This window comes from Anguilla rostrata, chromosome 11 (assembly GCF_018555375.3).
Source record: "Anguilla rostrata isolate EN2019 chromosome 11, ASM1855537v3, whole genome shotgun sequence".
Classification (NCBI taxonomy): Eukaryota; Metazoa; Chordata; class Actinopteri; order Anguilliformes; family Anguillidae; genus Anguilla; species Anguilla rostrata.
This window is the reverse complement of record NC_057943.1, coordinates 16,306,828-16,320,053: the sequence shown is the minus strand read 5'-3', so window position 1 is coordinate 16,320,053 and position 13,226 is coordinate 16,306,828. Positions and strand designations below refer to the sequence as shown.

Genomic DNA, 13,226 nt, shown 5'->3' with positions numbered 1-13,226 from the left:
AACTGTTTCCAGGGAACAAAATATTTATATGCAAAAAAACAAAAAAGGACATAAAAGATTTCAGCAATATCTCACTCGTTTCACCCTTTAGCATTATACTTATTTTTGTTCAAGCCCTCTGTAACCGGCAAATGCAATTATATAAATTTGTCATTTGCAAGAATGAGTGAATCTTTTGTAATGGTAATGCCATGTTATTGGTTTTAGTCTAGAGGAACAGGCTGCAGGCCACTCACAGTTCAAACAAAACTCAGAATCAAGGCACTAAAATTTTTACCATCACCATCTAATGGGCAGCGTTAAAAAGGGGGTAAACATTTACACATATCTGGGCTTAATTACAGCCCATTTACATGGTCAAACCCCAGGCTGGGCCTGGTGTGACTCTATTCTTAATGTAGAGAGCATAGCAGAATGCAAGCCATCCTTCTCCCTCCCCGTCCATTAAGCTTTTACAGGGACACTATTGCACATTCCAGGGGAATCCAAGTGCCCCAAACATCTGAAGCAAGAACGTTCATTTAACAACCGACAAAAATGTCTAACTCTGTCCTGTTACACCTCTTCTCTCTTGCTAAGATTAAAGGATCTACACCGCTTAAGCCTAACAGGGGACATAAAAAGGGTTGCTTCACTGGCAAGTTCATAGAGCACACTTCTGAGACGACACATATGTGATAAAGGTAGAGCAAAAGTCACACTAGGAAGGTACGCTACCTCAAATGGTTAAGACTCAGGCTGCTGGTGTACTGTATCTACAATACAAGACAGCTGTTCCCTGAAAACAGCCACTTGACCTTGTTGTCTCTCGTTATGTCAAGTGGATTTTTATATCTATTTGTTTTATAGCTATTTCTTTCCAGGAAAAGCAATGTTGAGCTTATTTGGAGAGATGTAGAAAAATACCTCTCTTCTGCCTCCTCCTGTCAGTGGTAGATATTTCACCATTTATCTGTTTAGAAAATCAAACCTTGGCCCAGCTGGTCTCTGCATCTCCTAAACATAACTGCCGAAGGTATCATAGCCATGCTGGGATTGTTGAATAATATTTATTGTCTCTAAGACTCACTTTACAACAATGTGGTGCCATTCACAGTAGATAGGCACAGTTCAAATCAAATTTGGAGTGACTGGACATTAATGTTTACAGTGGCAAATGCACTTACGTTCCCAGATAGTTACTGAAAAAACTATTACCTAACAACCTCATCATGTTATGAAAATATTACAGCACAATCGTGAGAATTCTGCAGTATGTGTGTCAGCATAAATTAAGCAAATTTTTACCCTCAGTGCCAGGCAGTGCTTATGGTTAAGATGTCCTATTTACAGAGCCATGGTGCCCCCTCTCTTTATACTTTTGCACCTTGGAACATCCTTGTAGACTTTATAAATATTTCCTGAACTGTAGAGAAAGTTTGAATTATAGAGAAAAGACAACAGACCGTAGTTCCTGGTCGCTATCTGCAAGCATCAAGGTTCTCCATGTTGCACGGCCACAGATTGACCTCTACTACTTCTCAATGTTGCTAGGCAGTGAAGACTGCCAAACTGCCCTACAGCATTCTGTGTGGTGACTCCTTTTGCCTCACACTTACCTCAGCTCATTGATCTGCGGGGTTTAAACCTAGCCACAACCTCCTTGTGCTTTGACCTCCAGTCAGGCAGCTGTAAAACTGCCCTGGCGATGGTATAACCTTGTTAATGTAACAAAAGATGAGTTTACTTAGTGCTGTACCAACAGTACACTGCAGCCAAGTTTACTTGAAAGAGGAAAGAGACTGTCAAAAATCCTACGATAAACAAAGCGAAGCAGTCCCTTCAGAAACGTACCCGTAATTCATACAGACAAGCAATTTACATGTAAGTGGATTCAGATGGGCTGGGAAGGGGGCCCCCCGTCTGGAGCTGCCTATTCTTTGCTCTGCTTACTTCACTTTTTTTTTTTTTTTACTCTTTTTTTAAGCTGCATTTTCCCTCCCTACACTGGTGATCTGTTCCTTGAAGCCTCGCTGGGGAAGAAGAGTGCCGCACAAATACAGTGAAATGCCAGGAATCCATTTTAAGGAAGCCCAACCTTTTTAAGAAGGTGGTGTAGAACAGCTCAACGTCCCCTAATACTGTTGCTCTTTGATAACTTTGGAGGTATATGTTCTGTTCTAGATTGTTTCCCCATAGGATTGTTAACAAGTAAATGTGGTATAGTGTGTGTTTATATAAATAACCCTCTCCTCTTTTTGTTGGCATAAAAATATTCAGTGGGGGTAGAGATACACAAAGACTACAGCAAATTCAAGGGGGCATGTGCTGAACTTGTAGTGCTTTTTGGATAAAGCATGTTATAAAATATACTTAGCAATATTATTGTTTATTTTCCATTCAACATCATAAAAAACAGAAATGTCCTAATCCTATAGGCACAGCACATGTAGCCTGCAATGCAGTTATCCTTACATTACACATGCTAGAAGCCTTCATATGGGCTCTCAGCTGTGTGAGGCCTGGCCACCAAAAAGCCTCAGGAACCTGCTGACAATAGGATATTAAAAGTGACCCCTCCCCCACCCCCCTTTCATTAAACTGTGTTGAAAAGTCCAAGGCTACATTTGGTTCTGTGAATGAAACCTGCCACTGTTGCTGAGAAACCAAATTTCACAAGGAAACTAAAAAACCTCTTTTTAATTCAGCTGCTTTATTTCAACTGTTCTTCCTGACAAATGTCACATTTAATTAAAAAACAAAAAACATGGCCTCTGGGCAAATTCATAATCTGAAATCATTCTCAAACAGCCACGTCCCTCATAACCCCCCTTCCATGCATGTTCCGCTCTACCATAAGCACCTCTACCCTGTCTTGTGGCTGAGTGTTTTGCTGAACGCTGGAGTTTTTCCCCATGGATCACGGGGCATTAACACGGAGTGAGATGTCAAATGAAGACATTTGCCATAGGTGGACCTGCTCACTCTGTTACGGACGGGACTTAGGCACACAGGCGCACTCTGGCCAGGCCTCATTTCCCCTGGCTGTGGGACCACACAAAGGGGCCCACACTGCTGAGAAAGGCCAAGCTGTCACTGAGCGCGCTCCTAATCCTCTGAGGCCCGCGTAAGACCCACACTCCTCAAGCTCACAAGAATGCCTTGAGCGCCAAGTCGGTTCGCAAATAGCTTCTTTCTTTTTTTTTTCTTTTTTTTTTTTTTTTTTACAAATTTTCTCATTCTCCCCTCCTCCCTCTCTCCTCTCTTCCTGCCCAACTCAAGCACTCACACCTGAATCCTATAAATCTGAAAAAAGAGAGGGAGAGGGTGAAAAAAGAAAAGGCAAATTCCTGTGCTGAAGTGAGGCAGAGGTTGAGGGTGTCACAGATGAAAAAGGTCTCTGGGATTAGGTTACTTCCTCTCCATCCTTCTCCTGGTGAAGGTGTGACACCCCATTGAGATCCCAGGCATTCTCCGTGCTGCTTCTCCTGAGAATTAGATATCCTCATAATTCCACACTAAGTGAAACCCACGAACAATATATGGCATGAGGTGTGACCTGTTGTCAGGAATGTCCAAATGCCTTTTGTTGATATAGTAAACACAAAGGAAAAATCCAAATGTAACATTTTAAACCTCAATCAATGCATTTAAGAATAAAGAAAAACAATGGTAAAAATATATTCATATTTAAAACAAATCTCTACATTAGCTTGAGTGCACCTATAAAGTAAATGATCAATCTGATGAATAATAAACAAAGCTGATATTAGTACTCCCAAATAATATAATACTATGACACAACCCCAAACTAGTTTCTGGGAAGACGTTGGTTATCTAGGTGGCATGCCGGAACAAACAAATGTGTGCTGTCTGGACTGACAGATCTGAGGTCTGGACTTAATTTTAAAAGGAATAATAGGCCATATTCTTAATAAATTAAAAGGTCAATTGTTTGGATTGGCTTTCTTCCACTTGACTAAACACAGCATGATTGCATTATTTTAACACAACAAAGTTTTCTTGGAATTTAAGCAATATGGTCAGACATGTGTATGCCATGGCCCTCCAAATGTTTGGTGACTTTTTGAGCAACATTGAGGATTTTATAGAAATTTTCCAGGAAAAATAAACAAATAAAAACCAGAAGAAAAACAATAGGTTCCAGCAGCTTTGCATCTTGAACCACTAAAGTACGGAGTTCTTAATAATAATAAATATATTTATCTCATACAGTGATCTTTATTGGCACAGGTGAACACAATGTAGGGACAACATCATTAGCAGATTTATTATGTCAGGTTTATTTGTCAAGCCAGGGCATGCCATTGCCAGAGGGAGAACTGGTAGGACAGTACCAGGTAAATACTATAAATCTAGACTAATAAAGCACAATGATTCACACATACTATAAATCATGACTTACAATGCACAATGAGGCACGCAATGCCAGATTCACTGCTAAACATGGTGAGCGGTGAAGCTCCACCCACAAATGCCAGTTAGAGATACAGAAAGAAATCCTCCCATAATTCCAAATTCCTACTGATCGCCAGAACGATGGATAAACTTCAGAACCTGTAAAACTCAAAAATCTGAGAGAACACTAAGTAAGGATAAAACAACACAGACAGCACAAGCAACTCAGAATAAGCCCAGAACAGGGGAGGCTGTCAGATTCAGTTTCACACGAGTGCTGTTCTCACTGATAGATTTTTCTTGCTGTGCCACAACCCCCGGTACACAGTGTTTGAAAAGCAGCAGTTGATATACGCTCAATTCACAACATTTTTGTCTGAAAGCCAGCAATCGGAAAATATATGGTCGACATGTTCGGTAAGCATTAAATAAAACACATAACTCCCCCTCCCTGCATGCCTGTGAATCCTCTCTGCTCTGTGCATGAAGCTCTATAGACAAAAAGCCCATGGAAGACCATCAGTCCGCTACCAGCAGCACGAATCACAAACAAGTCATAAATATAGAAGATTACCACCATCACAACCAGTGAGGCAGTATGATATGAGACTGGCCCACAGGACCCCCACCCACCACACTGCAAACCAGTTTCAGAATCAAGGTGCCATACAGGGAAATTAAATGACACCATTTCTCCTCTTAGTGAACTTCTTTTCTTTCTTCCTTTGTTCTCCAGACGCCAAATAACATGTACATACTCAATTGTGTTGAAGCATGCAAACACAACTGCACATTGCATGCACGCACACCCACACATGCATGAGACTGAACCTGGGTGGAAAGCCAGTAAGTTATGAGCAGCTGGAAATATGCTTAGCAGTAACATCCAAATTGCACCGCTCTGTCTAGATTTTTCTGTATCAATAATATGTCACAATAAGGAATAAAATGTGTCCCTGGATAATAATGATGATGGTGATGATTTTTGTTGTTGTTTATTGATTGTTGCAAAAAGTCTGGAGTTTTTTTTTTTTTTCTCCAATACCACTAATAAATTCTGAGAAACGAAGTCATCTATTGTTCTAGAGGACTGACAAAGTCACCAGCATTTAGACCATGAAATCCTAACATGAATCTCTATGCCATTTTCTGAGATGTTCCCTTATGTTAAAGGCATTTCTTTGTGGCATGTTTGTTCAATCATACAGCTCAATCAAACACATGTGCAGCTATAAACATGATAGATATTTGAACTTCAGTAAAACCTCTGGCAAAAGAAGAGCCTACGCAAACACCTGTCCTCAATATACAGAAATATCTGTAAAGCAGACCAGGTCTGCCAGTGCTGACACCACGTGTTGGATTGACATACAGATAATATAGACATAGGTCATGGTTTATTTTGGGTTCACCTCCGTCATAGCAAGAGCCTACTTTGTTATTAGCAACGTATGCTATTTAGTGGTCTATCAACAGGCAAACTGCAAATATGCGGGTCTGGAAGATCCAGCCCCCTAAAGGCTATGGAAAAAAATGTCACAAATGAGAAATCTTCCATTCTGAGTTTCATAAATACATCATTGCACATCATCAATGCTTGCAATGTGTAATACATTATAGGGGCACACAGCGCATTTAAATCCAGAAGTCTCACATGCTCAACATGTCTTAAAACAACCAATTATTTGGATGACTTGGGCTTTTAGCCCTCTGGAGCTGGAGAAACAACCCACAGAACACACTGGGCAAGCTCACGCCTCAGTGTCACTAGCCCCCACAGCGTTAATCATCACGTGCCACTCGGGCCCCAGTCGCTGCCAGTGGATATCACCTCACCAAGAGAGCCAAGCCAATTACTCAGTCTCCTCTCAACTCTAAAAGCATGAAGTCATTATCCTCCCAAATAACTAGCTCTCTACTACACCCAATCACAAGAGATCACATTAGTCAAAATGCCATCCCAGCCTAATTACTTTTTATCTTTTTTATTGTTCGTGAGAAGCCTAAAGTACTTAGCAGACCATTAAACTGTCAGGCAGCTACTGACTCCGAAATGAACAGCAAATCCAAAACAAAAAAGGCTGCAGTAAACTATTGCATAAGAGATTCTCATCAGACTCCATGTTTTTGGAATCTAAAAAGCTTGGACAAAATGCCCGACCCTGACAGGCATTCATTCACTTTAACTCTAACCTTTGACCTCAGAGCTGAGTACCCGTGACTCTAAGACAAACATCATTAAAAAGCAGTGAGTTGTTGTCTGTTGCAGAAGAGTACAGAGAGTATAAGGAAAGCAAGTTTTTGAAAGGACGTAGAGAACAGAAGGAGTAATGGGAGCATAAAGACTGGATGCCGAAAGTACAAAAGAAAGATATCAGTAGTTATAGATGGGAATAGAGGGGGAAGACCGGGCAAAGAACAACACAAGAAACCAGAGAGAGGACAGAGAAGGGAGGAGACTTCAGCATCGCAAAGAGGCCCTGTTCCTCTGCAAAGGCATAGGGGCATAGGCAGAGAAAGCAACAAAAACAGAAGGAAAGAGGAGAAAGGAACTCACTTCATCTCCAGGATCTCCTCCAGCTGTTTGCGGCGCTCTTGCCTCAGGTTGGTGAGGTGGCCGTCCCGCTCGGCCAGGGACTGCTGGGTGGAGGAGAGACGCTGCTTTGTGGCGTCCAGCTCCTGCCTGGTCTTCTCCAGGGCATTCATCAGCTCCTCCAGCTGCAGGGAGGAAGTGCTGTTAAAGATCTGCCACTTCAGTTGCTCATGCAGGACTTGTCCATTTTCATTGAGACAGGACAAAGAAACAGTGGTAACTATAGAAGGCACGAGCAGCGATACCTTCGGTGAGTTTTGTTGTTTTTGTCTAACAGGGATCAGTTGAGCACTGAGGACTGCAAACAGGTGACGTGCTTTTGGAGGAGTTTCCATTTCAAAAGAGGTGAATTTAAAGTAAGATTGATAGCAGTGGTAAACTGAATTAAGGGCACAGTCGTTCGTTTCTACTGTCTTGTTCCAGGCACATTAGTTTGACTGGCACTCATTGTCAATAACAATGATTCTGCATATGTACAATAACAGCTAAAGCAAGCTACAGTACAACGCAGAAGAACTAAGAGACATGACACAGTATGTTATTTTTTAAATAAATCTATCAGGAAAAAAATTGCAGTAAAAACTATTCACACATACATAGAGATCCAGATACATTGAGGTCTCCCAGACTTTCCCACACATATTAATCTGAATGTCAGCACTCCCCAAATTTGCAAAATAAAGACCACAAATTGCTCAAAAATAAGTAATACATATAGTGGGGGTTTAGTTTCACAGGTGATGAAACATCTATGAAGCACTTTCCTGCAACTGTAAGAGCGAGAAGATGAGAACAAAATGAGAGCTTAACTTGAATAAACACTAATGAACTTGGACAGCCCATAGAGAAAAAAAGAGAAAAATGATAGTGTGTGGGGAAAGAGAGACTCATCATTATGTGATTCAACCCAAATGTTCAACTGGTCTTTTCTGTTGTGGCTAAAAGGCTCACAACATTAGCATGCTGCCAGGGTCTGAGTGACAGAGGGAAGCTGCTTAAAAAAGCGGTCAGACTCCTGATACAGGCTGCACAGAATCATGGGAAGAAAAAAGGGTTGCTTTATTAAATGCACACAAAATCCACATGGAGAGAATGCAGTAAGGAGGTTCACTTCAAAACACCAGAATATTTAATTTGCAGAATGGAGACAGATGGAGAAACAGACCCGTGCTGTATGATTTATTTTTCTTTATATAAATATTTTAAAATTTACCTAAGGGTTTGCACATTTTTACTTGATGGAGACTATCAAAAAAAGAAAAAGAAAAAAAAAAGCAGAATGCATTTTGATACAGAAAAACTGAAAATGTTAGCTCCTTCTGCAAAAAGCTGTTAATATTTTCACCAATATTATTTAGAAGCAGAGAGGGATTATATCTTTATTTTGAGGGAAATTATGATATCCTGTGCTGTTATTTAAGCCAATTTAAGGCACTTAAGTTAAAATTCCAAGAAAATAGCAAGAGTTGCAGAGTCAAGTCCATTAACTGTTGTAATGAAATCCTTATCTAAAATGATCGGGTTGTGAAATCGTGTAACAGCCCAGCACCTGGCACTGGAAATACCTCTTTCCAGTGGGCACAGAGTATTTCTTAACATAAACCACCCAGGAGCACTGTATCTCCTTGACCCAGGGCATGTGCACAACAGCAATTTCTCTTGTGTGGGGCATTGGTAGGTGGAGGCATACTAATCTAGAGGACCTCCAGCCTGACTGCTGAAATCTTAGATTTTCACAGGGAAAAAAAAAGTCTGAAAAGTCCAGCTGACAGACTGAGGCTTTAAATTAAACAGGGTTAGGGTTCAAATGAATGACAGTGGATTAAAATGCCCTTGAGCACTGGTAACTCAACAGAGATCAGTAAGGCCAGACATGATGCAAGTCTAGTTGGCAGGAACCTTGGTCACGTGCAGCCATTTCTACATGAAATTACAGATATGGCTCCAGTCCCATTATTTAATGCAGCAGAAATCAGACAAGGGACTCAGAAAAGGGGTCTGAATGTAACTTACTTTGCTTCCTCTATTCGGACAATGCCTTTTAATAAGGGATATTTTCTCTTAATAAAAGGTGTTTATTTTCACTGGCAAAATAGGTTACTTAACATTGTGTAGCGACAGCGGGAAAATTAAAGCAAAACAGTGCAAAGAAAATCTGAGTTATTTCCGCACTAATCAATCAATTAACATAATGTGGTATTTTATTGATAAGTTAATTGAAAACATATTCTCTTTTACAACAATGACCTGATGCCGTCTAAAACACTGGAACACATCTAGGATTCATGATCCAGATTAGAATTACTTTCTTATTATAGAATCAAAAATGGGCTTTAGTGATCACACACCATAATGCTTGATAAATAATTGTAATTGCCACAGACTTAATATCCCACTGGTTTTCCTCAAGTATACACTGCATGGTCAAAAGTATGTGGACACCTGACATCCAACATCTCATCCAAAATTATGGGCATGTAATTGGAGTTGGTCCACCCTTTGCTGCTATAACAACCTCCACTCTTCTGGGAAGACTTTATACTAGACATTGCTGCTGGGATTTGCTTCCATTCAGCCAGAAGAGCATTAGTGAGGTTGGGCACTGATTGGGTGATTAGGCCTGGTTCGCAGTTGGCTTTCCAGTTGATCCTAAAGGTCTTGGATGGGGTTGAGGCCAGGGCTCTGTGCAGCCAAGTTCTTCCACACCAAACCATTTCTATATGGACCTCGCTGTGTGCCCGGGGGTATTATCAAGGTGAAACAGGAAAGGGCCTTCCCCAAACTGTTGGGGAAGCACAGAATCATTTATAATGTGATTGTATGCAGTAGCATTAAGATTTGCCTTCACTGGAACTATGGGGCCTAGCCCAAACCATGAAAAATATCCCCAGACCAAGGCGTCTCCAGATACTTTTGGTCATATAGTGTATTAATATTCTCAATGTCACGCTTTGTGCAGCCTACAATCATTAAGTGTAATTCATATTTTTGATAGTATATTTTGTCTTCTTATTCATTTGAGTAAACCTGATGCACAATAGTCAGTGCTTCAATGCATTCCACACAATGCATATATTTTCTTTTTTTCTTTTGATTTTTATCGTAATATGGATGGCTAACACATATTATGACAGGCATATGGGCCTAGTCAGTACTAATACACATCTTTTTGATTTGTACATCCCTCAGTTGCGCCAGGTAATGACAGCCTGCACCATGGATTCACGCAGAGCTAAAGGCCTTGGGTGTACAACGCTGCTCCAAGGCACACTATGTGGTCGGACATGAAAAAGCAGCAGGCCTCGTTTTATGAAGGGGGCAAATCGTTCGCACATTTTCAAGCAACATTCTCCGTTAAATGTTTCTGAGATTTTAGTGTGTTTCACAGATGTCTGGAATTCGGCTATACTTCTCATGAATATTGTAGGCTAACACCCTACTGCCAGAACACTGAGATAACTGCTGTCCAGCCTTGTGACAGGTTCACTCAATGCATGCTCACATACGATGGCAAAATAAAACCAACCCTACTGGGGTACATAAATAGCAACCATATTAACATTGAAACCAGCCCCAGTCCAACAACTAATTTGCTGGGAAAAATAAAAGGCATACTTCTGCTTTTACATTTATGCTATGATACTGCACTAAAATGTGGAACTGCCACATCCCATGGTGCATTTTCAGTTAATGGGGCATGTGGAGCTTTCGTGTGAAATATTTCACCACACAGTGCAGACAATGAGTGGCCCAGAAGCACTGAATTATGGAAGTAGGTAAAATGGCTTTCCCTAAAAGGGAGTAGAGAGTAATACAGAGTGGGCCTTCTGGCTATCATAACAGTCACCAGAGGCTTAACTAACCCACTGCATATGAGGCCCACTGACAGAGATTCAAGACGAAGAATAAAATCAGATCGAATGAGCCCATCTCACCTCATTTTGAAAAAAACACAAGCACTGATAGGACTGCCTGGCTGCAAAAACCACCTTCTAACACCACCAAAACATAGAAGTCTGAAACCCAATAGTCTTTCTTGCTCACTGTTCATTTCAGAATCACATCATTAAAAATGGATACAATGCATTTTAGCAAAATTATGGGCAATAATCTCATTAGCCTGTGCGTGCTAATTCAGACAGACTTCAAGGGTTTAGGAAAGCACCCTCTTTTATTAAATCAGATTTTCCTAATCCTATTGGGAACTTCTAGCTGTACTAATTCCCCCTTGTCCGCTCAGATTGGATGCTGCTTCAGAGACTTAGTTCAAATAAGTGAAAGGTCTCTATCCGGAAAAGCAGGACCTCATAAGATGATGATATGCAAACCCACAGCCTGAGCATTACACATGCTTTAGCTGAACATCATGAGACTGACTGCATTCTGGAAAAGAAAAAAAACGGGAAAAAAAACAGAGAATGTATGCAAAGTAAGATTACATTGCTTTTTCCCAGCCACAGCTCTCTTACATTCCCACATCCACTGCACTCCGTAGGAATACCGGTTACCACCGCTCTCAGTGACAGAGCCACACTTCCCACAGCCCTGGGCCTCAGCTCTCCATCAGAGCCACTCATTACAGCCTCAGCTTGTTCTCAGCAGCAGGACCCGGCGCTTCCACTGGGTCTCACATTCACTTCTGACCACCAGTGCACAGAGGCCCTCATCTTCCCCACGAACCCTGAACTTCCACAGCAACCCCTGAGAGAAACCCCGCACCAGCAAAGCCACAGCTCACATAACTCCCCCTCGACCCCTGAGCTATCACAGCACACAGTGACACAGACCGCTATGTAACCGATTTATGGTCTATTAAGGACATAAAAATTTCATACCTCTAGCTGACATATTACACAGTGCCATCACTCAGCTTTGGAGGGGTTGCGTTTGATATGTCTGTCTTCTCTGAGATAAGCACTAATCCATAAGGAATGCATGCATGTGTGTGAGTGAGTATGAGGTAATGTGCATTAAGGCAAGAGAACACACTTGAATGAAAACAAATTATGCGATTCATAATTCACAATGAACATTAACCATGCTTGCTTTCTTTCCACTCGTGATAACCCCTACACAGCTTTACTTTATAGGTTTTTGTTACGTATGTCAAAGTCCTGCACTGTGAACTTCAATTTATTGAAATACAATTATAAGGTCTGTGACATTAGTTTAAATATTATTAAACAATAAATAAAATAATGTATTGGTTTAGAATATCTTAAGTAAATAATTAAGACAAAACTTTTAAACACTCTCTCTGGGCTTACTTTCCTACCCTTATGAACCATTAGACAGATTATGAAAACAATTTAAAGTTATGTTTGGCCAGAAAGACAGAAGTGTACGGTCACTTTTTTATGCATGTTTTTTCTGCAGTCAGACAGTGCAGCTGCGAGATATAAACCTTGTCTGGAGTGACTTTTCCCGTTCTCTCCTGAACTGTCATTTTTTCAGGGAAATGAAAGACACCTGGCTGTCTGCACAGGTAAAATAATACTGGCACAGGAAATCAGGTGTGATTTTGATTGAGGTGCCCTGCCAGGGTGTGTGAAACAGCTGCAAGGAAGAGGACTTGCTCTAGGCCATAGCCCGGATTTCCCTCAGCACTGCACCTGTCTGTGCTAGGATACCCAGCGTTGAGGTAGCGTGTTGATGGAGTCAGGACTCCCCTGATTCTCCATGGTGGACTGTCATTTCTGTGCTGTACTGCAGCTTTGCACTGATCTTAAATATTCTGCTCTACTATTCCACTTTTGCTACAAAGCTGTCAAAGCCGGGTTTGAGCTACGATCTGGACTGAGGCAGAATATGCCAAATACCTCTTTAAAAATAGAATCCCGTAATGGCCTTGGATTAATAAATGTCGATAGATGTTAGAGGAGAATTATTTCAGAAATAAATGTTCATGGTAACAGAGGGATGTATAAACACCCAGTACTCCACACTACATTTAGCCCTAGAAATCTGAAGCACTCAGCAGAGAGCTCCTTAGATCACTTAAGTAGTTTGCACACAGCTCTTTAGAAAACATTCTAAGTAAAACGCACTAGGTGGTCTCTTTAATAGATATCACATTCTGATTTTGGCAGTTATGGTCTTAAGTTGTTGCTTTTTTTTCTTTCCGCTTTGCACGTAGCCCATATTTACCCAGTCAGATGTAATTCTAATGAATGGTTCTCTGACACTGTGCTTTAAGACATCTTTAGTGGAAATGGAAATCTCTCCTGACGTTTTT

General features: G+C 41.0%; 1 protein-coding gene across 11 annotated transcripts in view; it reads right to left on the bottom strand.

The window, feature by feature from the left end:
- LOC135234092 (ERC protein 2-like) overlaps window positions 1-13,226 on the bottom strand; it is a 232,480-nt gene that overhangs the window by 90,123 nt on the left and 129,131 nt on the right. For all 11 annotated transcript variants that reach the window (XM_064298255.1, XM_064298254.1, XM_064298257.1 and 8 more), the window contains one exon: window positions 6,956-7,116. In XM_064298255.1, the coding sequence (XP_064154325.1) occupies window positions 6,956-7,116 (161 nt within the window). The remainder of the gene's footprint in view (window positions 1-6,955; window positions 7,117-13,226) is intronic.